The sequence below is a fragment of the Pseudoliparis swirei genome, chromosome 7 (genome assembly GCF_029220125.1).
Source record: "Pseudoliparis swirei isolate HS2019 ecotype Mariana Trench chromosome 7, NWPU_hadal_v1, whole genome shotgun sequence".
In the NCBI taxonomy this organism is placed as follows: Eukaryota; Metazoa; Chordata; class Actinopteri; order Perciformes; family Liparidae; genus Pseudoliparis; species Pseudoliparis swirei.
Genome location: NC_079394.1, coordinates 28,771,114 through 28,798,071, shown reverse-complemented (window position 1 = coordinate 28,798,071; position 26,958 = coordinate 28,771,114). Strand labels below are relative to the sequence as shown.

General features: G+C 42.1%; 2 protein-coding genes across 2 annotated transcripts in view; one reads left to right on the top strand and one right to left on the bottom strand.

The window, feature by feature from the left end:
* The window catches only part of LOC130196675 (protein NLRC5-like), a 1,158,129-nt gene that overhangs the window by 553,806 nt on the left and 577,365 nt on the right, over positions 1-26,958 (top strand). Inside the window, 2 exon segments of the mRNA XM_056418994.1 lie at positions 10,400-10,573; positions 23,662-23,835. Coding sequence (XP_056274969.1) covers positions 10,400-10,573; positions 23,662-23,835 — 348 coding nt within the window.
* The window catches only part of LOC130196679 (NACHT, LRR and PYD domains-containing protein 12-like), a 373,575-nt gene that overhangs the window by 185,061 nt on the left and 161,556 nt on the right, over positions 1-26,958 (bottom strand).

Sequence of the window (26,958 nt, the reverse complement as noted above, 5' to 3'; positions counted from 1 at the left end):
TACTCGTAAGAAACACCAGCCCTCCTTTAGATCTTAGGTGCTTTGGAGTTTTAATTCCCGAGAGGTTTCAAGGTTTTTATCAGCACGGCGTCGGTTCCCATCCGAGGTAACAAAATCACCGATGGTAGTATACGAGTCCATGGGTTCCCAACAAAAGGTTTTGAGTAAAATTTTAAAAAAGACAAGAAGGTTTATATTTTTTTAAAACCCCTTACGATATCCCTTTTAACAGCTTTTAGCCCTACCTTAATAAGGGGGTTATTAGAAAGCCTTTAATTGATTGGCATAAAAATTAATAAACTTAAACCTTTAAAGCTTAAAAGGAGGCACAGGGGTGTCAAATTACGAAAAACCCGGGAAAAGCGAGAAACCACCCCAAAAGGGACCCCAAGGTTAAATTTAAGCTTAAAAAAATCGGTACCTTAAACGTCAGATCCTGAATTGGGGTTTAAATATTAAGGGAGAGGTCATTTTTAAAATGAAGGAATTTGGAAGGAACCTTGGGGAAATTAGACCAAACAAACAATTGAGGCTTTAAGGGTTCCGGGGGACCCATTTCGGCGATTGGGTTTCCTCTGGTTTCCTATTTGGGGTTTTGGGGGGCCCCTAAAAGAACAAAGGGGCCCGGGGAATGTCACCCCGGGGTTCCATTAAATAAATTCTTGTTTTGGTTGGGATTTGCCCCGGGTGGCTAAATCAGGAAATCTGGGTATTGGACCACCAGGAACTAAATACAAATTTAAAAACTAAAACTATGCGGGTCCTAAATTTTGATTGGAACCGTTGGGGCCCCCAACGAAATTTCCTTTGGAAGAAGACAAGTTTAAGGATGCAAGGGCCCACGGAACCAGCGGTTATAGCTTGGGAACAGGTTGCAGCGCCCTCGGTTTAAAAATTTTTTTAACGCCGGGGGTTTCATAAACCCGCTTGACCAAAATAATTTCCCCCTTTTTAAAAAAGCTTGTGAACAGTTTTGGGAAATTTTTTCGGCCCGATTGGCTCTTAGATGTGCCTTCAATTTTACTTTACATAAACGAAAGGCAAGTTAAAAACCCGGAAATCGGGGGAAAACTTCAGGAAAAAGATTTCCCTTCCCCCCTCCTTTTAACAACCCGAAGTTTAAAATCTTCCCGGGGGGCCCCCAAGCCCAAAAATTTTAAAACAGAAATTGGGTTCCCAAAAAAATTTTGGGCCCCTGAAAAAGGGGGAGGGGTTTTCCCTTTTGGGGGGAAAAGGCCCGGTTTTAACCCGGAAATAACTCTTCCTTTTTTTCCCCCCCTTTGTGAAAAAACCCTTAAAAAAAAGGGGGGGGGGAAGGGGCGCCCAAAACCCAAAAACTTTGGGATAAGCCCCTTAGGATTAAATTTTTTTCAAGGGGGATTTCCTTTTCCCCCGGTTTTACTTTAAAAAAAAAAAAAAAAAAAAAAAAAAAAAAATTAAATTATTTTTTTTATTTTTTTTTTTTTTTTTTTTTTTTTTCCCCCAAAGATTTTAAAGAACGTTAACGATTCCTAGTAAAAGGGAAAAAAAGGGTGCAAAAGGTTTTAAACCGAGGGGTCCCGCACCACATTTCTTTTCAGAAACAAGAATTAAACTTGGTCTTTTTTTTTTAATGGGCCGGAAACTGAAAAAATCAGGTTATTCAGTTAAAATTTTTTAAAAGAACCTTTATTTAAAACCCAAAATTTTTTAAAAACTTTTTTTAAAAAAAACCCTTTTTTTTATTTTTGGGGGAAAGGTAGGAACCAACCAAACCTGGCTTCCTATAATCAACCCTTAATTAGCAAATAAGATCAAACGCCAAAGAAAGTGCATGGGAAAGATAAGGGGGTGCCAAAAAATTAACTTAACCTGCAGAATAAGGGGCTTTGGGGGATCACACCTGAATCTAGTAGTTTCCATTAAAATTTTTCCTCCCGGGAAAAACCCCCTTTATAAGGACGCAAAGGGCCTGGGTACCTGCTTCTGACAGTGAAAAGGCAGCCAGGTCAACCCCCTGGAGATGTTGGGACGACCTTTTATGAGGGGAAGTTTGTATCAAACTCCTTTGGCTAAGAGAGGAAACCATTTAAATTTCCCTCAATTTACCATCACCCGTCTGAAAGACTGTCGGTTAACTGCCAGGGGGGAATTGCTTACTAGTTGCTTAGTAACGGGCCCCAGTGGACACTTAATAAATATTTTCATGTAAAGGGACATACGCTTGAAACTGAGAAGGCTTAAAAAAGTTTTAACCATCCGCATTTTCAGATCTCTTTTTCTACTTAAGATCATCTAAACTATACCCTCAAATCTATGAGTTCTTGTATCCATCCGAGCACCCCAGGTGAGAAATTTTTTCCAATCAGCCTGATAATTGGGTTTTTATGCAAACTGAATTACCTCTTTTCCGAAAATATTAGGTTTGTAAACCTTAATTGAAGATGATGCAGAACTGCCCAAAACTTTAGACTTGACTATGGAATCAAGTTTTTAATTAAGGGGGAAATGGAGTGCCTAATACCTATTTAATGGAATGAACCAAAACCTTCAGGAAAGGGCCCCGTGTTAAAGGTAATCTACATGTAAAGGCCGAACATGTAAGAAAAAATAGGACATTTCAGTATGAATTGTAATCTGTTACGGTGTCTAAAGAACCCCATGCGTTGGCTCAAAATACCCGAGCGCCTTTTAGAAATGATCGGCATCGGCGGGAACTCAAGATCACTAAAAGAATTTCGCAAAAGTCAAGGGTAAACCATAGTCAACTTCCAACTATTCCCAATCGTAAAGGTAGTCAAGGAGGGTCTCCGAAAAATATAATTATACCTTAAAATAAAAGGGTAATATTCCTGAGTTGGGGGTTCGCCGCAGACCTAACGAAAACTCCGTAAAGGTAAATAACTAGGTATCCACATTGCTCTTAAAGGGTTCTTCGAAGCATAAACATCAATTTTTTCCATCCTTCCCCAAAGGCCTCCCAAAACTGTGAATTGAAGAAGGATACAAATAAAGGGGCCGCCCTTAATAAAAAACCCAAACCCCCTCTATTTCCCCGGGCTATCCCAAATATGGGCCCCGCCTTACCCCCAGAATTAAGAAAGACACAGAGAAAAGATGAGTTACATTGTACCATAAAATTAATTTTAATAAATTAAATTTTTCGGGTGTTTAAAATTAGGTATCCGGAAATTCGCTTCACTGCTTCCGGGCCCCCTTAAAATGACAGTAGAGCATGTTCTTCAACATTTGTAAAACATTCCGTAAACGTGGGAAAGGGGAAACTAGAGTCCCGTTGACTGACTAATACAGACTCTATGCGATGCACACGGTAAGTCACCAGGAGTCACTTTTGGCAATTTTTGCAAAGGAATAATTCCATGTAAGGGAAAAATAGGAAATTGAGTCTTTTTTGAATCCCTTATAAATGTGCGTTAAAACTGTTGCTAAAGGTTTGTCTATTATAATGAGAACTTAAATTTAGTCGTCAGATCAGGAAACCGTAGATAGGTCTGTAGTCGATATTCATAGCTACTTTAACTGGCGAGAGGTTTACCAACACAGAATGAGTCCCTAGTACAAAAAGCTATGGAGCACATTATAGGGATTCTGCAAGTTACCGATGTCGCTTATACGTATCAGGAACTCTCGACTTGTTCCTAAGGGATCATTAAACGCAAATATTGCATGACACTTGACTTATTGCACTTTGACTGATTCGAACAGCTGTCGACTGAGCCCTGGGGTTCAAAATCTACGATCAGAGGTCTATCGGTCGGTGCACGAATACTTATCCACGGGCATGTTGCTCACTAGCGGAGATGTAACGCTGAAGAAGCACGGTACTGTGATGAGGATAGCTATATGTACCTTTAACTTAATGAAATTACATATCAGAGCGGACCGCAATTTATCCCGCTTAGTGGAAAATGAGAAGTCCACTGTATCTTCCTAGATGATCTGGAGTATTGTTGAATAAACATTGCAACGGCGTGGCTATGGGCGCACTACAATTCAACAAATAACGCCATCGCTCTCAGTTGCTCTAGGTAGTAGGTACCATTGACATTCATCGGATTTGGGAGTAGAATGCTAACTAAACCAGTTATTGCATGTCTTAAGTGCCAGCTAGTCTGCCATTTGAGAAAATGCATTGTGCAGCCATAGTGCATACAGTGCAGATTATGACTGTTTCCAAGAGCACAGTTATACACTTGATATTTGGCGATCAGCAGTAAGCTGGGACCAAATCGTGCAGTGGATATGTGAAGTCCAAAGCGTGAGGGTAAAGTGCTGATAATGAACGCACAACATCGGATGGAACTTTATGCATGCAGATGTGCAACAGCTATCAGTTGTAGAAATCTGACCGAGGTTCGAGCTTGATATGAATACTCCGTGAATCGACAGGCTAATGACTCAGTCTAAGTGGACAATTTCAATTGCATGTCGCTCATTGCCAGGTAGGGTAAGCGACGCATGACTGCCCTTTTTAGGATTACAAATTTTAACCGTTCAGCCCTTTCCGGAAGGTCGAAGTTCATTTTTTTTGTTTTTTTTTCTTTCCCCCGGGGGGGTGAAAAATTGAGATTTCCCCCGGGAAATCAATTTCCTTCCCAAAGCATGGGAACCTTTTTTTGTCAGACCCAAAGGGTGAAAAGGGGGCCTTTTTTGGATCCCCTTTTTTCACTTCTGTTCAAATAGGTCATGGGAAACCTTAGAACAAATGCTGGCAAAAACCCCCCAAAACATTACCTATGGGAAATCGAGGTGAAAAATACATATGCGGGTCTAAGGTCAAAACCCCTTTGGAAAAAAGGAAACCAAATCAAGTTTTTTATCAAACGTTTTAAAAAAGTAGGGGTCAAAAAACTGGATGCCATTCCGTTAACTAAAACATTACGGATACCCCTAATGCAAATTTTTTAGTGGTTTTTAAATATTGAATCCATGACATCACTTGGCGGACTCATTGTATACATTCGGCGTATCCGAATAATTAATGTGAGTCGATCGATTGAGCAGCTAATCATCTTACTTGTCAGCAAGACTATTATGAGGTCGAGTAAATATTTGTCATATCGTTTCTTCACTCCGAGACTGGCTCCATAGCATGTAATTGGCGTCTGAAACACGTAATCATTAACTAGGTGGGCCACTGATTCACTCAACCAAGGGCAAAAAGGTCAAGTTAGATCCCTCATTGCAGTACAGATATGTAGGAAGATCTTCCAAGAACTATGAATTTGCTGGAGCTCGCACTAGTGTCTGAACTTCAAATCAGAAAGATTTCATCTTGAATTCAAAGTCGGGTAGTTTTTCTTCCTAACTAAAGGTCAGCGTAGGATCGCAAAGCTATTAAGAGTCATAATAGATTCACTTTCTATGGGCTTGCCGTGAGTCATTGCGCAAATCCGAATAGTTTCAGAAAAGTTTGGCTCTTAGTTAGTTCAGAGCTGGAATTTCGAACTCTGTGCTTCTAAGACTGAAAGACGAATATGTGTAAGTGATAGCTTAACTGCAGCCTTGACAGCTATTACCACAAGGATGACCTTTGTCAAGCCCCGGGTGATGACCTAGTAGTTCAAAAGAAAATGTGATGTTCAAGGTTACTGTCACGATGCTGTAACGTTCAGGGTGTCAGACGATTACGAATTCCCGTAAGTAGGGGTTGAAAAACTAAACCGTTTAATTTGTCAATTCGTTATCAGATTTTTGGTACTTAGTCAAAGCATCAAGGCACTGGAATTACGGTTTAACCTGCAGCAAGCTAGCTCATTTACTGCAGTACCAAGTCTAAATCAAACGATTTAACTTTACAGTTGAACAAGTACTAATCTAATTACACTGCCCAAGGGTTTTCTATCAGGCAGATGAGTATCGAAGTGATGCTTAGGAATGCCTGATTCCCCTATAGTCACAGCTTTAAATGATGTACGCGGAGTTACCCCAAACGTGAAATTCTCAAATTAGCCTCGAGATCACAATTTGGAAACAAGGAAAAGAGTTCCGGATTTGCTAGAAACATTAAGGACCGATTTAAGAATATGGAATTTGCTGTCCGGGCCAATGGGAAATTAATTTTAAAAGGGCATTCCAAAACCCTGTCGAGTTTTTCCTCAGTTACGGCACTACGTGATCACCTTCCCCAAAAACCCGGGTAGAACCTTCCCTTTTTAAAAAAGGAGTTGGTCAACGATTTGCCCCATAATTCCCACTGGTTTAACCCTGCTTAGGAAAGTTAACAAAGTTCAAGCCTTGATCCTAAAAAATAGAAGGGTTAAAGTATGAATTTTATAAAAAAGGGCCTAATTCGGAAATTAAGGTTCTAAGCTAGAACGCGGATTATAACAGTTATCATTGATTAAAACTATTGGTGAACTAGTCCATGTTTGCAGCAGGATCAAGCATATACATTTACAGATTGTTCATCGAGGACAGGACTATGACCGTTTTCCATGAAGGTCTTTCAACACATGTTTTTTAAGTTAGTAAGCATTGAAGTATTTAAAGCCTCAGATATGCTTTGGGTAACCGGTACTAGAGCTCTGCCTCGATTAGTTCAATAGGATTCAATCAGAGCGTTCCTAGGCCGGTCAGTTAAACTTTAGTACGATGATGAGGATAGTGTCCCATGTCAGCCCCTTCTGATCTCAAGTGGCATTCAACAATTTAACTGTAACCATAGCTAGAAACTTCAAGGGAGTTTGAAGGTATTGGCCGGTTATCTTAACCTGAAAAACTTTTTAAGATTTCCCGATAAACTTCTTTCTTTTAGAGTTTAAATTGTTTGTTCTTAATAGCTGACATCAATGATTGGCACCTGTAATGGCAATTTTGAGCTGGGCACAACCTGAGTCAAAAGCGCTTAATCTGAGTGGGATCTTGCAGTCCCTGTCTCAGACTCAGTATTGCTTTTATTGGGGACCAACAGCCTCTAGGGTTCTGTTTGGATGATTTAACCCAATATGCTTTTATCTGTTGAATTTCAGTATATTGGCTCAATAATCCATGTTGGCTATTCAAAAACCTTATCTAGTTGTTTAGATTAAATTCAGTTTTCCGCTCGAATAGCACCAGTCTACTGGGGTCGGAGATCAGAAAGAAATTTAGGAATCCAGTCCTGAGTTTAAGACAGGCCTTTTCTGGTTTGTTTCCTCCTGCTATTGAGCTACTCATCGACGGTTTTGGTAATTTACTGCTCCGACTGTCATTTAGCCAATGCAAGTCATTTAACATTTCACCTTTGCAAAAGCCTTTTAAAAAAAGGGAAAATTTTAAAAAGGGGGTCCTAAAAACCCTTTTTTGGGGGGGCCCCGGGAATTTTTTTGACAAAAAAGGGTTTTGGCCTTGGGTAAAAAGACTTTTGGGTTTTTTTCCCCCTTAGTACTAAATTTAAAAAAGGTTAAAGGGAAAAATTCCCTTCCCATCCAAAAAAAATCGGGAAAGGAACCCCGAACCAATCATTTTGCAGCAGAATAGAGTTCACACTTAGTAAGTTTTATACCTAAAAAGGTCCGTCCCTTATTTAAATGCTCAAAAAAAAAAAAAAAAAAAAAATTGTTAAACCTTAGTTAAGTTTCTTTTTCAAACCCCGTGGTAAATGTCTTCAAGTATTTAGGATAGTACATGGTCCATCTGTGCATTGGTATGATCATGCAGTATTAGTCTGGGTAGCAGATTAATCAGTTGTTGATGCTTATTTCAGAGGATAGTCTATACTAATACTATGGGTATTGTACAGATTTTAATACTGCAGTTTCATGTATGCGCTTGCTATCAGGAGTCAGCCTGGTCTCAGGAACTTTCAGAAATCTGGTCCCGTACCCTAGGGGCATGCGATGTCGTCAGGACGTAGCTGAAGTGTAGTCACCATAGTATTTCTGGCATACTGCGTGTTAATGTTACACAGAAAGCAGTGTCTTTTGTTCGACACTTGGTCACGCTCTGCTTAGTCTGCATTCTTCAGTAGGCATCTGGGAACGCATCTAGGGGCAAGTTAGATTAGAACTTGCTAATAGTACTCGCTTCAGATACAGCTCATGGTCTTCATGAGCAAGTCTGGCATTAGCTTATCCTGTTGATAGCTCTCAAGACTCAGACGAACTGTGGATAGGCTAGTCTGTCCATCTGAATGACAGGTCAGAGTCATACAGGCTGATGAGCTCGATCTTCCTAGCTTTGATCCTGATAGAAACTGTCTGACATGAGCATGTTCAGAATAAGCTGTCCAGTTGAGTACAGTCCATAACATTTCAGACCATAGGGTCGCATACAGACCTAGGAGTTTGATAGGGATAGACCAGGCTTGAGCAGTGAGAACAGCGAGTGGTACCTTCAATTTCATGCATGAGCATCGTGAAGCATGCGAACGATCTGGCTCATGAGCTCACGTTACGCAGAGGTCAACAACCTGATGGGAAATCTTCTGACACCGGGGGTTAGGACCAATCGATCGTTGATCTTTAATCTGGTTCATAGACTTTGTTTAAATACTACCCATAATGCCTGAGAATATCGAACAAGAGTTGCAACAGTCAATAACATTATTACATACATTATATATATATATATATTATTGTGTCCGATAATCTGCATTCTGCGATAAACTCAGTATGGTTTGACACTGTGAAACAATTACTAAAGGACATGAAATCATTAACTTGATGAATCAATGGTCTCCTGTTTCTGTTCTGATCACAGAGCAGGGCCAGGTCTGTGACAAACACCATGCCAGATCAAACCAGAAACCAGAGGCCTTTCAAGCACAAGAATATCAGAACTCATATGTGTCAGTACCATATCACTGCTTTAAAGTAACAACATGTATCATTTCCAAATTTATTGTAATATCAAGTAAACAATGTTAGTATGATTAAAAGAGTTTTTAAACAGTTATTTCATAGTCAAAGCTGTGAATTGATCAGTATTTATCATAATAAAATAGTCTGTAATGAGAATTCATGACAAACATGTTGTTTGTCTTGATTTCTTCTTTTCTCTTTGCCTGACAACATGAAGTACTGTTTATTCATCATGATTAATGAATGACTCATTTCAATGAAACATTAGTTGTTCATATTTTTATCATATCTTATAGTTCAAACAATGTCACTGAAATAGAACAGCATAATGTGTTTCGTCGTGTTTTAGATCACTGAAGATACTGTTTTGACAAAAAGCTGTATCATAGAATCATCCATTCTTAAGTTTTCACTTTATTCTTGATATTTCTTCTGACATGGCTGTCATGAGCAGACAAATCCAGACCAGATTATCACTCAGACTGAACAGATTTATCTTTATTTGTCATGTCCATTTTACATGATCTAGTCATTTGAGGATTAGATAAATTATTTCATTTAAAATATGATTTTATTATAAGATATTCATGTTATGAAGACATTAAACCAGGGACAGTTCAATGAATAAATCAGACCTATACATGCACAGAGAACACTTTCTGAGCCAAAGAACCACGAAACCTTCAACGTGATTGGTCAATCCGTTTGTCTGTCAACATTTAGCGAAAAATCAACCAATGAACACTCAGTAAATCACAAAGGACCTCCTACCTCACGTGATCTCATAAGCAGCCTGTCAGTCAGAGAGCAGAGAACATGGCACCAGGCAACTGAGCCTCATTGAATAGAGAGCTGAGATTGTTCTGGAATGTTTGATGTAGAACACGTGGGTATGTGTCATATGCAAACGCCTTTAAAACGTAAATTGACATTTTTTTGTAAAATGTATAAAATGAGCCCAGCCTCCAGAGGGTTAACGTGACATATTTGAATGTCAGTCAGTTACCAAGGTCACTGGTTCTGCTGTTGTTCAGTGTTAAGGATGACAGGACCAATGGGGTCTCAATATACTTCTTTTTTTTTACTAATCTGATGAAGAAACAATGTATCATCCACGATATTAAATATCTCGCTGGCACTTTATAGGTAGGAGCCTCTTTGAAAACACAGCTCTGTGTGAAGTTTGGTCTTTAAAAAGAATGAACTTTTAACTTTCAACTTTTAATTGCGATTAATTAATCGCAATTAATGCACTAAAATCGCATTAATTAGTTAATTTGTTTTAATCGATTGACAGCCCTAATATATATATATACTTGAGTGAGTCAATGTTCCTCCGGCCGTAAGCTGCCGTAAGCTGCTTCTACACGTCTGCTACCAGCTGCAGGAAACCTTGTGAAGTGGAGTTCACATTAAAACATGAACTCATCTGATTGGATGATGAACAGATTGTTTCTGTCATCTTTTCTTCTTCTTTCACTGACGGGATTTTAACTAAATGTCTGTTTACAGAAGAAGATGAAACCAAAGTGAAAGCCACTCGTGTTCATGATGTCAATAATGATTCATTGTGTATTGATATAATAAACTCTGTGTGTTGTTTTGTGTGTTTACAGTCTGTCATGGTGTGAGATCACAGAGGAAGGCTGTTCTTCTCTGGGATCAGCTCTGAAGTCAAACCCCTCCAGTCTCAGAGAACTGAATCTGAGTGGAAACCAGCTGCAGGATTCAGGAGTGAAGCTGCTGACTGGTTTTCTGGAGAGTCCACATTGTAGACTGGAGACTCTGAGGTGGGTTCACTGAATTATAAATAAAGATAAGAGCCCAATATGATCTTAATGTAACATGAATTAACTGATGATCACTGATGTGAACAGAGAGAAATGAGCTGAAACAAATGGTTTCATAACCAGATGGAGTCCCTGCACACACATTTCTCCTTTCAGAGAACAAGAATATAATATCTTGGCTCTTTTGATTGACATCGCTTGACGCCTGAAGAAACTGAATTTAAAGCTGCAGGACAATTCAGTTCAATATTTTTTTATAAAATGAAGTCCTTTATTTAAAGCAACACTATGTAACAATTGTACCTTATAATAACAGCTTGAAAAAAATTGTGCCGCTACAATGACTTTTAATATGGCGATTTGCGGCTCCGCCATTGCCATCGGGGGTCTGTGGGGAAATAACTCCGCTATGTAGGATTCTGGAGCCGCCCGCTCCGGGGCGGATGTACTTCCACCTGCTTTCTGGCAGTGATTACGCAATGTCATATAGTGCCACTCCACGCTCGCAGCTACAGTATAAGGGTAGCTTTTTTATGTAGCTTGTTGGTGTTGTCAACAATATTGTATTCGATCACACGTACTCCACATTCAAACATTTAGAAAACAACGTATATAGGCTGAAAACGCCATCGGTATTTCATCTAAACTAAATGTTGTCATTCTTTTGGTTATGTTGGAACAATTCGCCCTTAGCAACTCAATCAAGGGGAAAAGGTACAATCGACACAAAAAAAAGGAGATAAGGATCTGCAATTCTGGTGTTAACTCTCTGCTCAAATGGTCGTAAAGAAAAACACACAGTCGATATGCGGAAACCCAAATGTTATTATATTAAATCCAATTCAATGCATCTGCAAACCCCCAAAATGAACACATCCACTACAAACAATCAAACCCACTCAAAACGAAGTATAATCCCCGGATCCCGACAGTCCCCAAATTCTTTGCAGTCCCCAAACAAAGTAAATGACTGCCGCCCCCAAAGCCGGCAAACAGCTGACCGACCAGGCGGAACATGGCGGCGCGCGTTCAATCCCGCTACTTCACCCTAGTCCGGTAGGTGCTGGGCCAGTTCAGTGTTCCTGCGCAGTCTTCTATTAGTGATCCCGCCCGTTGGTATAAATCCAAAATAGAAACAGTCGCCGGATTGCTGCCGTTCTGAGTCCGCCGCCTGTCAGCGCGCTCCAAACAAAAAAAAACTTGCGTCACCTCCCCCTCGTCACCTTTTATAACCCGTGACACGTACAAATAATAACAATAATAATAATTATTATTATAATACAGGACAACACATGATCCCAACTCAATACAAGTGTATGCGAGGCTGCATCTATCGTAACTGGGTATTTACGACACTGAAGTAAACGTTAAATACCTCAAAAACTGAAGGGGGCGCTAAAAGGGAAAAACTACATAATGGGGCTTTAAAGTCACATTTTTCAAAAGCTTTCTGTTTTAAATACAAACTTTATTTTACTTTAAATAAGGGAAGATATAGTATTTGTTATTATAGTATGTAATATTCATGATTAATCCAGTTCAATCGGAAATCTGTAATAATAAATATGTTGTAGATGTTATTCAGTTTAGTTTTCTTGATTTAACTTGACAGTCAGTTGTTTACTACATACACACGTTAATACAACTGTTGGCTACTTCAATGCATATGGCACAAAATCATAGAGCGCATATCTGACATTGATGTTCTGACCTTTAGTGAGGAAACTCTCTAACTGGACCTCAAGGATTTTAATTATACCTGATATACAATCATGACACTTGTCTGGCTTCATGCTGCTGATGGATTACTGAACAGGCCTATGGGACAGAGCCAGGGGCCACAGGGTCAGGGGCAAAAGGGTCAGGGACCAAAGAGTCAGGGGCCAAAGGGTCAGGGGCCAAAGGGTCATGGGCTAAAAGTGTCAGGGGCCACAGGGTCAGGGGCCCCCTGTCCTTCACCTACAGAATGTAACTGAGAGAGACACAGAGAGTATTGATGAGTATACTATATGTACCATACTTTATTAATATTATATATATATATATATATATATATATATATATATACTAGAGTGAGTCAATGTTCCTCATAAAAAGAGTTATTTATTCACACATAAAGAACCAAACATTTATCCATTTAAATGAAATAAGAGCTGTTTATTGACGTTAGTTATGTTTAGAGAATAGAGAGAGGGAGAGAGAGAGAGAGAGAGAGGGAGAGAGAGAATTCAAGAGAAAAGAGTGAGAGAGGTAGAGAGAGAATTCAAGAGAAAAGAGAGAGAGAGAGAGAGAGAGAGAGAAAGAGAGAGAGAGAAGAGAAGAGAGAGAGAGAATTCTTATTCTGTTCTATTTAACGGGCTAGTCTAGGATTTGCGTGGCCAGACTGGAAAATCATCTGACCTCTCTGGTTCAGAGGGCCGGGCCAAATGAGGCGGCTTATCCGGGTATCCGGGCCTTAGTTTGAGGACCACTGCTCTTGGGTTGATGTCTATCAATATCGCTCATTTTGAAAATGATGTAAGAGGGCAATACGGATCCGTATCAGACCAGCGAGGAGGGCGATACGTGGCTGGCATGAAGACCCATTAGCCAATCAGAACGCTTGTACTGTTGTTGCTATATAATAATTCATCTTTATTCATAAAGAACATGTAAGCGGTCTGATGCTGCCAGAGGAAACGCAGGTAGAGGACAGCATCATCAGTGTATTGATGCTAATGCTTCAACTCTGTCAGAAATTTATTTTGGCATTGGGTGCCCTTTTTTTTGGTTTGAGCACCTGCCCCCCAAAATGTCTGTGCACGTGCCTGTGTACCATACTTTATTAATATTATATATATAGAGTTATTTATTCACACTGTAGTATCTTTGCTCCTTGGGTTTCGCCGGCGCCGTTTGAATGAGGACTTGTTTGGAAAAGAAGTTTCGAGAAGACCCAGCACTCAAAGAACACGAAGTTTATTCTTTCAAACAAAAGTAAAACAGACGCTTCGTTCGAATTCGAATGGGAATCCGCCGTGTATCAGGAATTCAACGGATCTATGTGTGCTTACAGCTTATATACACAAGAGAAAGAGGGGAGGTCTCATGTTCGATTCTATAGGCTCCCAAAGAATCCCCATAGCCCCTTCCTCTCCGCACGTTGGCCACCAAATATGGATCTATGGCGCTCTCCTGCTGTGAACTGTCGCGCCAGCTTGATGACAAGAGCTTTTCCCTCCAATATGCTTGAGGCCTTGTAGGCCTCAGATCTATAAACTAGCTGTATCTTTTAAGAGTATGAAAATACGAACTTATATTCCCCTCGAGAGTTGATAGACTCTCGCCAATAAACAAACAATCAATGCAAACATACAGGTGTATTATCATGACAAAAATACCACCCCGTCCTTCAGTAAAGTTCCAACATTACTGTGACTGTATGAAGTGTAAAAGTGGTGTAAAATGAAGTATTACATGTGAAATTGAAAAACCTGTCAGGCAGTTATCTTAGCAATGTAGACAGGAAAATTATTTCACGGTCCCTCTGCCTAGGCGACCTTAAATTAAACTCCATACCACTGAAATCAGAAAGGTTTTAGCAAATTGTGTAGGGAAATGGTTTTTTAGCAAATACATCAGGAATTCCTCAGTAAATAATAACAAAAAATAATAATGTCCAGGGTCCGCTGGTCATCCCATTGGACCTTTCCCCAGACCTCCTCCTGCCTGTTCCCCTGCTGTCCCTAAATGTCACATGAATAAACACTTGAGATTCCATTATATTTACCAAAGAACAGAAAATATCGTTTCCCCACAATTAACCTAAACAAGAAAATACATTCGTAATTTTGATAATGACAAATCTACAAGAATACACAAGAGTATGTAACACTTTAGCTCTTCAGCAGCTGGACTCGGTTCTTGAGGACGTCTTGACTCTGGTGGTTGTTCCACCAGTCTTTGTCCAGAGTCTTGTAGGCCACTGGTATTGTTCATGTTTGATATAATCGACTCCATTCCACCCAGGGAGTCCTTCACACTCCATCCTCCCCTGTTGTCTCCCCCGTTGTTCTAGAATGACAGAAGAGACGACCAGTATCCTTGCATACACAACAGACACAAATCATACATCAACACAGATTGACACTTTTATGAGTAAATGTAAAATTATAAAACATATCGTTCCTTTAATATATATGGCTTTTAGCGTTGACAGGGTAGGTTTCTCTTCTATTTTAACAGCTTTTGTTCTGGGGGGTTGGTGTATTCCCCCCTAGTATCACTAGTGATACTATGTGAACTCTGAGTCCTAAACCGGACCGCTCACTCCCAATGGGTGAGTCGTAAAAAGAACACTTGTAATCGCCCTGATCTTCCTGTTGAGGTTGTCGTACATATAAACTGCAATCTCCCTTAATCGTCAGTCTCCTTTTGTCATTGAGGAATGTAAACTTCCCTTTAGGCAGTTCCCCTGATAGATCTATAACCCTACCATGGCTATCTTCCCACTCAACTCTACGCGTCCCGTCTTCCCTATCCTCTCCTGGGCACTGGCATGGAAGCTGAACTGACTTTCCCAAGGTCACTTCAACCCTGGCACTAGTAACGGTCTGGTTTAACCCTTTTCCTGACGGGTCTCGGGCTTCTCTGTCCCCCACCTCTCTGAGTTGTCCTGTCGTGGGCTCACCTCTGTGAGACCCCAGGAACATCACAGCCAACCGAGCTAGGTCTTGCTGTATCTGGGACATGTTGGATGACAATATCATGATACCCATTTCCCTGCCCATCTCCTGTGCAAACGTCTCCGGCATCATCAGAAGTGTGTAGAGGAACATCAACATTATCTTCTTCCTGGACGGCCTCTCCTTCTGAATTCTGACTCTGTGGATTTTCATGCATCCTCCTGTCTGGCGCATGTTCTCCTCAGACGTTGTCAGGCTCTCTCGAGCCTTCCACCTCTTGAATCTGTGACTGTGTCGCCTCCTCTCCAGGTGATTCCTTTGTGATTTTTCTCTTGACTTCCCCCCTTGCCACGTGAGCCATACCATGCGCCTCATGAATCATTAGGCCCAACAAGTCCGGTGGTGCGATTATCAGTCCCTCATGATTTCTCCAAAGTTCGGTAGAATCTCGGGTGGCCCCCCGCTCTACCCACAGCTGTTTGTCCGTTTCCGGGGCGGCTTCCTGTATCAAAATTACATCTTTGAGTGTTATTTTGTCTTCCAAGGTCACTTCATGAGTGACGAGCAGGATTTTGCCCACTTTGTTTGCTCCTGTGACTTCTTTGGCTGCTTCGTCTGCCGCTCTGTTCCCTTTTGAAATCTTTGAAGCATCCTTTTTGTGTGCTGCACATTTGGCTATCGCTATTTCTTTGGGCTTCATCATAGCGTGCAGCAGTTTCATGATCTGGGCGTGATGTTGTATTGAGACCCATCCGTTTTCTTGAATCCTCGGTTCTTCCATACGGATCCAAACAGATGACACACATTATGCGACATGCAGAATCGGTGTATATTGTCACCGCTTTCCTTGCCAGCAAACACGCTTCAGTCAGGCCCACGAGCTCATAAGCTGCGCCGATGCCGGCTGTGGTATCACTTCAGCTTTTTCAACAGTGAATCCGGTTCCTTGGGCTTTTACCACGGCGTATCCAGCACTCAATTTGTCGCCAATACGATAACAGGAGCCGTCCAATACTCCAGGTCCACCTCACTCAACGGAGGGCTTTCAAATCGACCTCAGTCTGGAGTATTTCTCTGCTTCATGAACACAATCGTGGCTCCCGTCCTCTGGAGTTGGCAAATTTTCCGCTGGATTTGTCGTGACACACCTTACGAGAGTGACATCCTCCTGCTCTAAAAGCCTATGATAGTCTCTGAGCCTAGACATAGTCAAATTGTTCTTTCCATAGTTCAAAAGATTTCTGAGACTATGATGTGTAAGAATTGTCACGGTACCCATGGTCACTGATGATGCTTTACTGTACATTAGAGAAACCCCACCATTGCCCTGTAGCATAGTGGTAGTCCTAACTCTACTTCTGAAAAGCAGTGGAGTAGTAGGAAATAGGTTGAGGCCCTGTTCCCATCCCTGTTGGCTGACAAAGGACTGCACATGTATGTTTACCCCAATGGATGTAGATACATATATACGAAATTCTTGGAGTAGTCGGGAAGAGCCAAGGCCGGAGCCTCCTGCAATCTCTTTTTGTCATTTCAAATGCCCAAAGGCCATCGTGCCCAAGAAAGGTTGCAGTGGAGTTTAGCATTTCAGTGTCCTTGATCATAGCTCTCAACGTCCCGTTTGGCATACTCCTCAACCCACGCTGAGGAATACCCTGCAATGCCAAGGAATGTCATCATCTCGGACTGTTCTGGGTTTTGGAGCCGTTGAATGGCTTCCAGATGAATTTCAGAGATGGTGTCCCATCGTGATTTGTTGGCCCAAATATGCCACCTTCTCCTGGCAATATTGTAGCTTTTTCAGAGAGGCCTTGTGTCCTTTCTCTGCCAGTATTTGAAGCAGTTTAATTGAGTCTTTATGGCATGTCCTCATCAGTTGAACAAATGATAATGTCATCCACGTACTGAATCACAGTACTTTGTATCACCTGATCTATCCCGACCAAATCGTCTTTCAATATTTTGTTGAAGATGTGAGGACTGTGTTTGAAACCTTGGCAGTCTCTCATACTCGTATGATTGTCCATTGTATGTGAAACCAAATAGGCCTTGACTCTCTTTGCTTAGTGGTACGCTGAAAAATGCACCACATAAATCTACCACTGTGAAGTGTGACGTTTGCAGGATTTGGTCTAGCAAGGTGTGTGGATCTGGCACCTCTGCTCGAAAGTTACCGCTGCTCACTGCTCTCAAATCATGTGTCAGACGATAAGAATTGTCTGGCTTCTTCACTGGCAACAAAGGCGTGTTGCTCTGGGGGTTCTGTGTTATCCTCAAGACACCTGCCTTCAGAAGTCCTTCAATCTGTGGTGCGATTCCTCGGATTGCCTCTTCTTTCAGTGGGTACTGGTTTTTCCAAGGTGGACTGGCTCCTGGTCTGAGTTCAGTTCTTACTGGTTGGGCTGACTTTACCAGTCCAATATCAGTACTATGTCGCGCCCATAAATCTTCTGGAACTTGTTGTAACATCTCTTCTCTTAATGTATCCGAGTCCAGTTTGACACTGCAAATTGATTCGTGTGTCATCCTCGCAGTTTGTGGCTGTCCTTGTCCTTGAGCCGAGATCATAATCATGATGAATCGCTGATCCTCGCCTCCAAATGGCCTGATTTTCTTTTAGGGGTGTGAACACAGCTTCTTCAGCTTCTGCCATCATTTCTCCTATCTGCTTCTCATGTGTTCTTCATTTACCAACAAGGTCACATGCGGCACACTCCTTGTGATATCAAACTCTCTGTTCACGTAGTCGTCCCGGTGTATCTTCATTGCTGCTCCTTGTGGTCCCACAATTATGCAGCCTGAATTGAGTTGGACTTGCTTTGGGTGGCTAGCCATTCTTCTGGGTTGGGTTTTTTTGGTACTTGAGCGCAGTGAAGTGGATACTCTGGAAGTTTCGCATTGGGCATATTGGCGATGATAAATTTCTCCCACAACTTGGCAGGCGCACAAGGTCTTCCTGGAGGTTTTCGATCCAGAATACTGTAGGTGCTTCCGTCTGTTTTCATCACTGATTGATGAAAGATATCGTTTATTTCAACCAGACAGCCGTCTGAGTACACTTTATTGTACACTTCAACTACATAACATCTCTTCCCAACAGCTATAGGTGTCTGTTCAGAGACCAATATGGGTAGTTTGATCTTTACTTCTTGGTAGCTGAGATCAACTGGCTCTGTAAGAGGATCAGCTGTTTTACTCCTCAAACCCGATTGTCCGGATCCATTGGCCAGACATGGGAGATGTGTAGCATCTTTAGGCGAATACAGGTGAAAGCCGGCCCGCTTGTCTACCATCACTTCCAATGGTCGATTATTTATTTTCACCTTTATCGTTGGATCTTTCTCCGGGCCTGATACTACCAGCTGGCACCTCCCCTTCGAGTCTTCGGCACCTCTATAGCCCTGGTTCCGGCCTCTGTCAGGGTTCACTGGTCCTGGTTCGCCCGGATTGGCCCCTGTATCCTCCTCTGGGATTTCCTCTATTATTTCCTCTGTAATCTCCTTGGTTACACTCCCGGCGCGAAATGGCCAAGGGCTCCACACGATAGCATAGCATTCGTCTGAACGCTGTTGGAATTGGGATTATACCGTCCTCCTCTTCCGCGATTTCTTTGATTTCTGCCATTCCAGGGTTGTTCTTGGTTGTAATCTGCCCGTGGGTAGAAGGCGGCGGGAGCTACTGGAGATTGCTGTAGCTGCTGGAACTGGGCCTGGTATGGCTCTGATGTCAACACAGGTTGAGTTGGTGGTGCCTGACTCTGCATAACCAACGCTTGCTTCCTCTCTGTCCTCTTTGTTTCTACGAGTTGTATATTGTTCAATTTCCTGAGGGTTTCTTGTTCCTGACCCTTGATGTCCTGGTCTTTCTTCCTATACAGCTCCACCTGGTGTGCAATATGATCAGTGTACACTCTTCTTTCCATGCTCCCAAGCCCAACCACTTCTGCCAATTTGCTTCACTGGCAGCGGCAAACCCAGCAGGATCTTGCCTCTCAACACTGACTGGTCCATGCGACTCAACCGGATCATTCCCTGTGACATTCCTCCACGCTTGATGAGTTCTTGACACATAGGCTCTGGGTTCTCAGCCTCCCAGTGGTTCAATCAAGATGTTGTCGGGATGCACATTTGTCGGAAATGTCTCCTTTAGTGCCCTACACAGCGACCTCTGCTTGCCGCGAACAGCTCTGAGTCATTTACAGCCGCCCCACGCACGCCAGTCCAGCTTTTTCTAGGATTTCTCCCATGCCGTGGACCCCAAGGAGATTAGCCAGGAGTCTTTTGATGTCTCCCATCGCTGACTGTGAGCCAATCATGATTTCTTCCAGTTTTGCAATCCAAGGATGTGCTCCGCCTTGAATAATGGGCAGTTTTTCCAGTATATTCGACATATCGGTGCTCAGCAATGGCTTATACTCCAGATTCTGGCCTCGACGATCACTGGGCACATTGTCTTGGGCAAGTGGACTGTTTCTAGGGCGCAATCTTCTTCATGCCTGATTGCCTTGAGTCTTCTTTGTAAATCTTCCTTCTGTATCTGCAACTCTTCCAACTGCTTTATCAGCTTCCTTTGTTCTTTCTGTCTTTCAGTTTTCTTCAAGTCACGGAGAAGCCGGTCGATGCTTACTTCAACCTCTCTCACAGTCCTCGGTGTATCCTCTTCATCGCTGCCCTCCTCTTCATTGTCTTGAGTGGTTCTATCTCCTTCTTTCCGCTCTAGCCAGCGTCCGGCTTGACTTTAGGATCGTATCCCCCACGTCCTCTTCTTCATCACTCTCGATTTCTTCATCTCTCAATTCCACCCAATCGACCTCAGTCTCCCCAGTCAGTTGTCTTCTTCCTTCCGAATTTGGATACGTTGTTATGGTTGTCTCCGCGTCCTCTCGGGGTTATTTGGTCCTCACTGTCTCTGACCAGATAAGATCCTCTGACTCATCACTGGGAGCTGCGGATAAACCTCTTGGGCTTCTTCTCTTCTTCATGGCGTGGGTCTTTTTACTGATTCATATGTGAAAGTTGGATCGGTGTCGTCAGCAATTTCAGTTTGTTTGATTTTGCTCTATTTCTTCCGCGATTTATCTCTTTTCTTGATGGTAGCATTCCTGAGCTTCTGTCCTTCTTCTTCAAATAACCGGATGCCAAGCTCCACCAGTCTCTTCTCTTTGCGTCTTCCTCCCTTTTGCCTTTCTTTTGGCCTGCCTTGTATGTGGACACAAGTACCTTCATCACGTTAATCACCTCTGAGTTGAGTGTCCCCTCCTTGGGCCACGGTTGGTCAACCTGGGGCCACTGCTTTGACCATTTCTTGGATATCTTTGCGATGTTTGCGATGCCGCTGACCAAAGGATTGTTTTTCTGTACTACATCAACTGGAGTAGATACCTTTAGCTCTTTGGTGACATTTTTTCCCATTATGACGGCTTTCTTACGCACTGTTATTATTGTATTGTTTATCGCAAGCTCAAAGTACTTCAATTAACCAATTAACAGAAATCAATTAACAAAAACAAATCAATTAACCAATCAACGAATTACTCAAATCAACAAGAATTAATCCATCAACCAATTAACGAATTAATCAAATCCAGACTCCCCCCTTTTATTAATGAGATTGATTTGTGTCTGCCAAAATACCAAAGGCTCACAGGCCCAACCTTGAGTAATGTATGTGCTAATCAACACAGCAAGTGCATACTCCTCGTTCCTGACACCAAATGTCAAGCAGAGGTTTGCCCACTGTCCTCGAATGTGGTCTTGAACTCTTCTAGCAATGTCCGTGTTGAATCACCATTCAGCACATATCAAAACAAACACTGCATAAAAACATAAGCAAAGCAACATAAAGAAAAATAAAAATGAAAAGTAAAAAAAAAAAAAAAAAAAAAAAAAAATTATGAAAATTTAATAATAAAAAAATTCAAAATAAAAAATAAAAATTAGAATTAAAAATTACAAATTAAAAATTAAAAATAAAATTAAAGATTCAAATGAACAAATTAAAAATTAAAATTAAAATGAACAAATTAAAAATTAAGTAAATAAAATGAAACCGTATTTGTCAGCGTTTCGACCAACTATTATGTACCCTATTTAATTAAAATTGTACTTGATCAGTCAGCCGCCAAGCCTTCATGTGTTTACCTAGATCAATGTTCTACAGTTTCACCAATGTATGCAGCTTTACAATGTGTATCATGAATATCTGACTTTGACTCGAATATATCAACACAAATGAAAAAGCTTGTGGAGTGAAACAGGCACCGCCTTTGTTGCAGACTGTCCAGCAGGTGGTGCCAACGTCAGTGGCCACGCCCGGCCCTTGGTGTTAACTGGTTCTTTGTCCTCTTTTCTCAAATCTCATTCATAAAATGAGTAAAAGAACAGAAATATGAAATGGTTAGGGTTCTATCAGCATGTAACCCATGTTTAACAGACTGTGTTCTCCCTGTGCATGGCTTCCATCTGTGTAACCCAATGCTCACCCGCTCCCCACCCGTGCACCGGATGTACGGACTGAGATGAGAATGCTTGCCCACAAGATGGCGATGACTATTCGACCACCACGTGTTCGTTCCCCGTGGGACTCTCGCGAGATCACGAGTCAGTCCTCTACTTTTTTTCCTTTTTTATTTCGACGATCTTATTAACTAGTTAGTCTCCTCTTCAGGGAACTCACGTTTGTCTTTACGTTCTCTTATAGAATAAAAATGCACGGCGTGATTTAGAGTTTATTGAAAAACTCCACACACCCGCACACAGCAACTCAACGCACACACGCCAGCAGGCTCGCGCGCACGCACATACACACACACACACACTGGGTGCAGATTCTCCGGCCGAAGAAATCGCCCCCACCTTTTTTATTTCTCTCAGCTGTGATCAGACAATGTGCCTACACGACGCACAAATGGCTATTTTCTTTCCTAAAATCAGTCATTTATACCATTCATCCGTATTAGCATGCTCTTGCCGCTTGTTCCTCTCTTAAGGTTTAATTTCTGCTACCGTCCGAGACTTTATTTCCGATGAGAGGCTGCTTCGTGCATTTATTCGTCAATAATCGCAGAGTGGGAGCATACAATCGTACTTTCTTTCTCAATCTCGTTAAGCCAGTACTAATTTCTTTAGACTATGTTCTATCCGATTTAAGCAGCTCTATGATCATTTTCCTTTAGGTCCTTTAACCTTCTGACTCTTAATCTCTCTTCGTTTCTTGTTACTTATCTCTGTTTCTCTGACTATGCGCAATGTTATTTTAGCGATTAACTTTCCCGCGTCTTAACGTTAAAACAAATCAAAGGCCTTATTTTCGGATAACTGCACTTACTAATTAACACACCTTAATAACATTCGCTATTTTACCACTATTACTTTACCCCGAAAAAACTTTTCCCTCTCAATTCAAACGCAACTTTTTCTCCCCGCACTCAAATATGCAGGAAAAATAAAAATATCGTTCGACACGGTGAAATTATTCTTGAACCACGGTAATCACACACAGACTACACTTAATGAATCAGCATATCAATGAAGTCAGCAGTTATTTACCGTGTTTGTCGTCTTGAGTATTCTCACACGTGACTGTTCGTAGACGCCACTTGTAGTATCTTTGCTCCTTGGGTTTCGCCGGCGCCGTTTGAATGAGGACTTGTTTGGAAAAGAAGTTTGAAGACCCAGCACTCAAAGAACACGAAGTTTATTCTTTCAAAGTACAAAGTAAAACAGACGCTTCGTTCGAACGGCTGGGAATCCACGGGTCGTGTATCAGGAATTCAACGGATCTATGTGTGCTTACAGCTTATATACACAAGAGAAAGAGGGGAGGTCTCATGTTCGATTCTATAGGCTCCCCAAAGAATCCCCATAGCCCCCCTTCCTCTCCGGCACGTTGGCCACCAAATATGGATCTATGGCGCCGTTGCCTGCTGTGAACTGTCGCGCCAGCTTGATGACAAAAGAGCTTTTCCCTCCAAATATGCTTGAGGCCTTGTAGGCCTCAGATCTATAAACTAGCTGTATCTTTTAAGAGTAATATGAAAATACACGACAACACATAAAGAACCAAACATGTATCCATTGAAATGAAATAAGTGTTGAAATGAAACTTGTTGTGATCCTTGTGATCAGGTTCATCTTCTCTGAAGTCATGAATCCTCCGGCCGTAAGCTGCTTCTACACGTCTGCTACCAGCTGCAGGAAACCTTGTGAAGTGGAGTTCACATTAAAACATGAACTCATCTGATTGGATGATGAACAGATTGTTTCTGTCATCTTTTCTTCTTCTTTCACTGACGTGATTTTAACTAAATGTCTGTTTACAGAAGAAGATGAAACCAAAGTGAAAGCCACTCGTGTTCATGATGTCAATAATGATTCATTGTGTATTGATATAATAAACTCTGTGTGTTGTTTTGTGTGTTTACAGACTGTCAGACTGTGGGATCAGAGAGGAAGGCTGTTCTTCTCTGGGATCAGCTCTGAAGTCAAACCCCTCCAGTCTGAGAGAACTGGACCTGAGTAGAAACCAGCTGCAGGATTCAGGAGTGAAGCTGCTGACTGGTTTTCTGGAGAGTCCACGTTGTAGCCTGGAGACTCTGAGGTGGGTTCACTGAATTATAAATAAAGATAAGAGCCCAATATGATCTTAATGTAACATGAATTAACTGATGATCACTGATGTGAACAGAGAGAAATGAGCTGAAACAAATGGTTTCATAACCAGATGGAGTCCCTGCACACACATTTCTCCTTTCAGAGAACAAGAATATAATATCTTGGCTCTTTTGATTGACATCGCTTGACGCCTGAAGAAACTGAATTTAAAGCTGCAGGACAATTCAGTTCGATATTTAATAGTAAAATTAAGTCCTTTATTTTAAATCACATTTTTCAAAAGATTTGTTTTAAATCCGGCCTTAATTTTACTTTAAATAAGAGAAGATAATGTATGTATTATTAGAGTATTTATTATTCATAATTAATCCAGTTCAGTTTGAAATCTGTAATAATAAATATGTTGTAGATGTTATTATATTTAGTTCTCTTTATTTATGTCCGGCCTGGACTAAAATGAGGACTCAGATGCAGAGGAGAGAACGTATAAGCCCACTTTATTGAAATCCGAACCTCTTTGAGGAGAGACAAATAAAAGGGCTCTGGAAAAGAGCTCACTAAATATACTCGGGCTAATCTAAAACACAAAGTCTCTCCAAACGGGAGGACAGCAAAACGGCTGACAAATAAAACAAAGCTAAGCTAAACTAGAAACTTTACAAAGGAAAAGTCACTCTCAAGGAGGAAACAGAAAACAACTCACATGGAGTGAAGATACTCAGGGAAACCGTGACTCTGGCTGTGGCAAAGGGCTGAGGGCCAAGGGCCAAACACTTTGGCCCCAGACAAAGGGGAGACGCAGACTATGAGCACATGAGGGTCCTGGGGAACAGGTGGAGACCGTCAGGGGTCAGGGGAGACCGTCAGGGGTCAGGGGAGACCAGGGGTCAGGGGGGACCATCAGGGGTCAGGGGACCATCACACCGGTGACACATGAGGAAGAGCAAGTGACCTGAAACGAGAGGGGGAGTTAGCCTTCAAAATAAAACAGGAAGTTACGAGACAGAAACCCAAGACAAGACAAACCTCCCCGCGGTGTGACACTTTAACTTGACAGTCAGTTGTTTACTACATACACACGTTAATACAACTGTTGGCTACTTCAATGCATATGGCACAAAATCATAGAGCGCATATCTGACATTGATGTTCTGACCTTTAGTGAGGAAACTCTCTCTAACTGGACCTCAAGGATTTTAATTATACCTGATATACAATCATGACACTTGTCTGGCTTCATGCTGCTGATGGATTACTGAACAGGCCTATGGGACAGAGCCAGGGGCCAAGGGTCAGGGGCCAAGGGTCAGGGGTCACAGGGTCAGGGGCCCCCTGTCCTTCACCTACAGAATGTAACTGAGAGAGACACAGAGAGTATTGATGAGTATACTATATGTACCATGAGGCACGTGCACAGGTAGAGCCCTCGTGGTGCTCAAGCTCCTCCCCTTTGCCCTGGATGAGTAAAGAGCCCTTTTAGCTGGAGACACTTTTTTTTTTTCATCCGTATTTAAGAATAAAAGTTACTCTTTCTGTCATCAAGTCCCCCCAAATGTGTTTTAATATCCGACGGGGCATTGAGTTCTTGTGAGAATTTCGCCTAGACCCCCCCCCCCTCCTCCTCCACTTCCTCCTCCTCCTCCTCCTCCTCCTCCACTTCCTCCTCCCCGCAGTGCTCCTCGCGCCACCGAACGGCTGCACCTCCTTCTCCTCTGACGCGCAGCACCAGACACAGGTCCTGACGGTGTTTGTCCCCTGACGTTGTTTTGTGATAAATCAACCACAACATTACGCTGCTGAAAACATGACGTCACAACTGGTCCGACGTTTACTAAAAAATAAACAAACAAGAACTCTGTGATTTCAAAGCCTCATCCAGCTGTTTACTGACGTTAGTTATGTTTAGAGAATAGAGAGAGGGAGAGAGGAGAGAGAGAGAAGAGAGAGAGAGAAAGAGAGAGAGAGAATTCTTATTCTGTTCTATTTAACAGGGGCTAGTCTAGGATTTGCGTGGCCAGACTGAAAAACAAATCATACGGCCTCTCTGGTTCAGAGGGCCGGGCCAAATGTGGAGGCGGCCGTATCCGGCCCGCGGGCCTTAGTTTGAGGACCACTGCTCTTGGGTTGATGTCTATCAATATCGCTCATTTTGAAAATGACGTAAGAGGGCAATACGGATCCGTATCAGACCAGCGAGGAGGGCGATACGTGGCTGGCATGAAGACCCATTAGCCAATCAGAACGCTTGTACTGTTGTTGCTTCATAATAATTCATCTTTATTCATAAAGAACATGTAAGCAGTCTGATGCTGCCAGAGGAGACGCAGGTAGAGGACAGCATCATCAGTGTATTGATGCTAATGCTTCAACTCTGTCAGAAATTTATTTTGGCATTGGGTGCCCTTTTTTTGGGTTTGAGCACCTGCCCCCCAAAATGTCTGTGCACGTGCCTGTGTACCATACTTTATTAATATTATATATATATTAGTGCTGTGAAAAATAACGCGTTAACTCAGTTAATTCAATTACAGGTTTAACTAGTTTTTTTTTTTTACGCATTTAACGATGCAAGAGAATGAGCTTCCAATCCGCCTGTTGTTTGTCGTCTCTCCAGCAGCATGTCATTCTGTCTCTAGTGTCGCGTTAACACGACTCCGATCTCCGTCTCGCGCGCCGCAGAGCTCGGATGCCGCGTGCGCACATCGAGACCTAAAAAAGTCACTTGCAAATGAGCTTCCAATCCACCACTTCAATCTGAACTCTGTCCGCTCTCATGCAGACGGTCTGTTCATCGGTAATGATCCTTCCGCAGGTTCACCTACGGAAACCTTGTGACGACTTCTACTTCCTGTAGATCAGGGTCTCAACACGTCGATCGCGACCTGCCAGTCGATCGCGGCGTAGTGTTGGTAGATCGCATGACATTAAAAAGATTGGCCCGCCCCCTGACATGTTCTCTAGAGCACGTCTTTGCAGGGCTCTCAAGTCTCACGCATTGAGCGTGAGACTCACGCATTTCGGTCTTAACTCACGCACTCCCGCCACACATCGTATTCCTCACGCTGAAAAAAACTCTCGGCTATTTAATGTTTGGGTGCTCAATACGCCG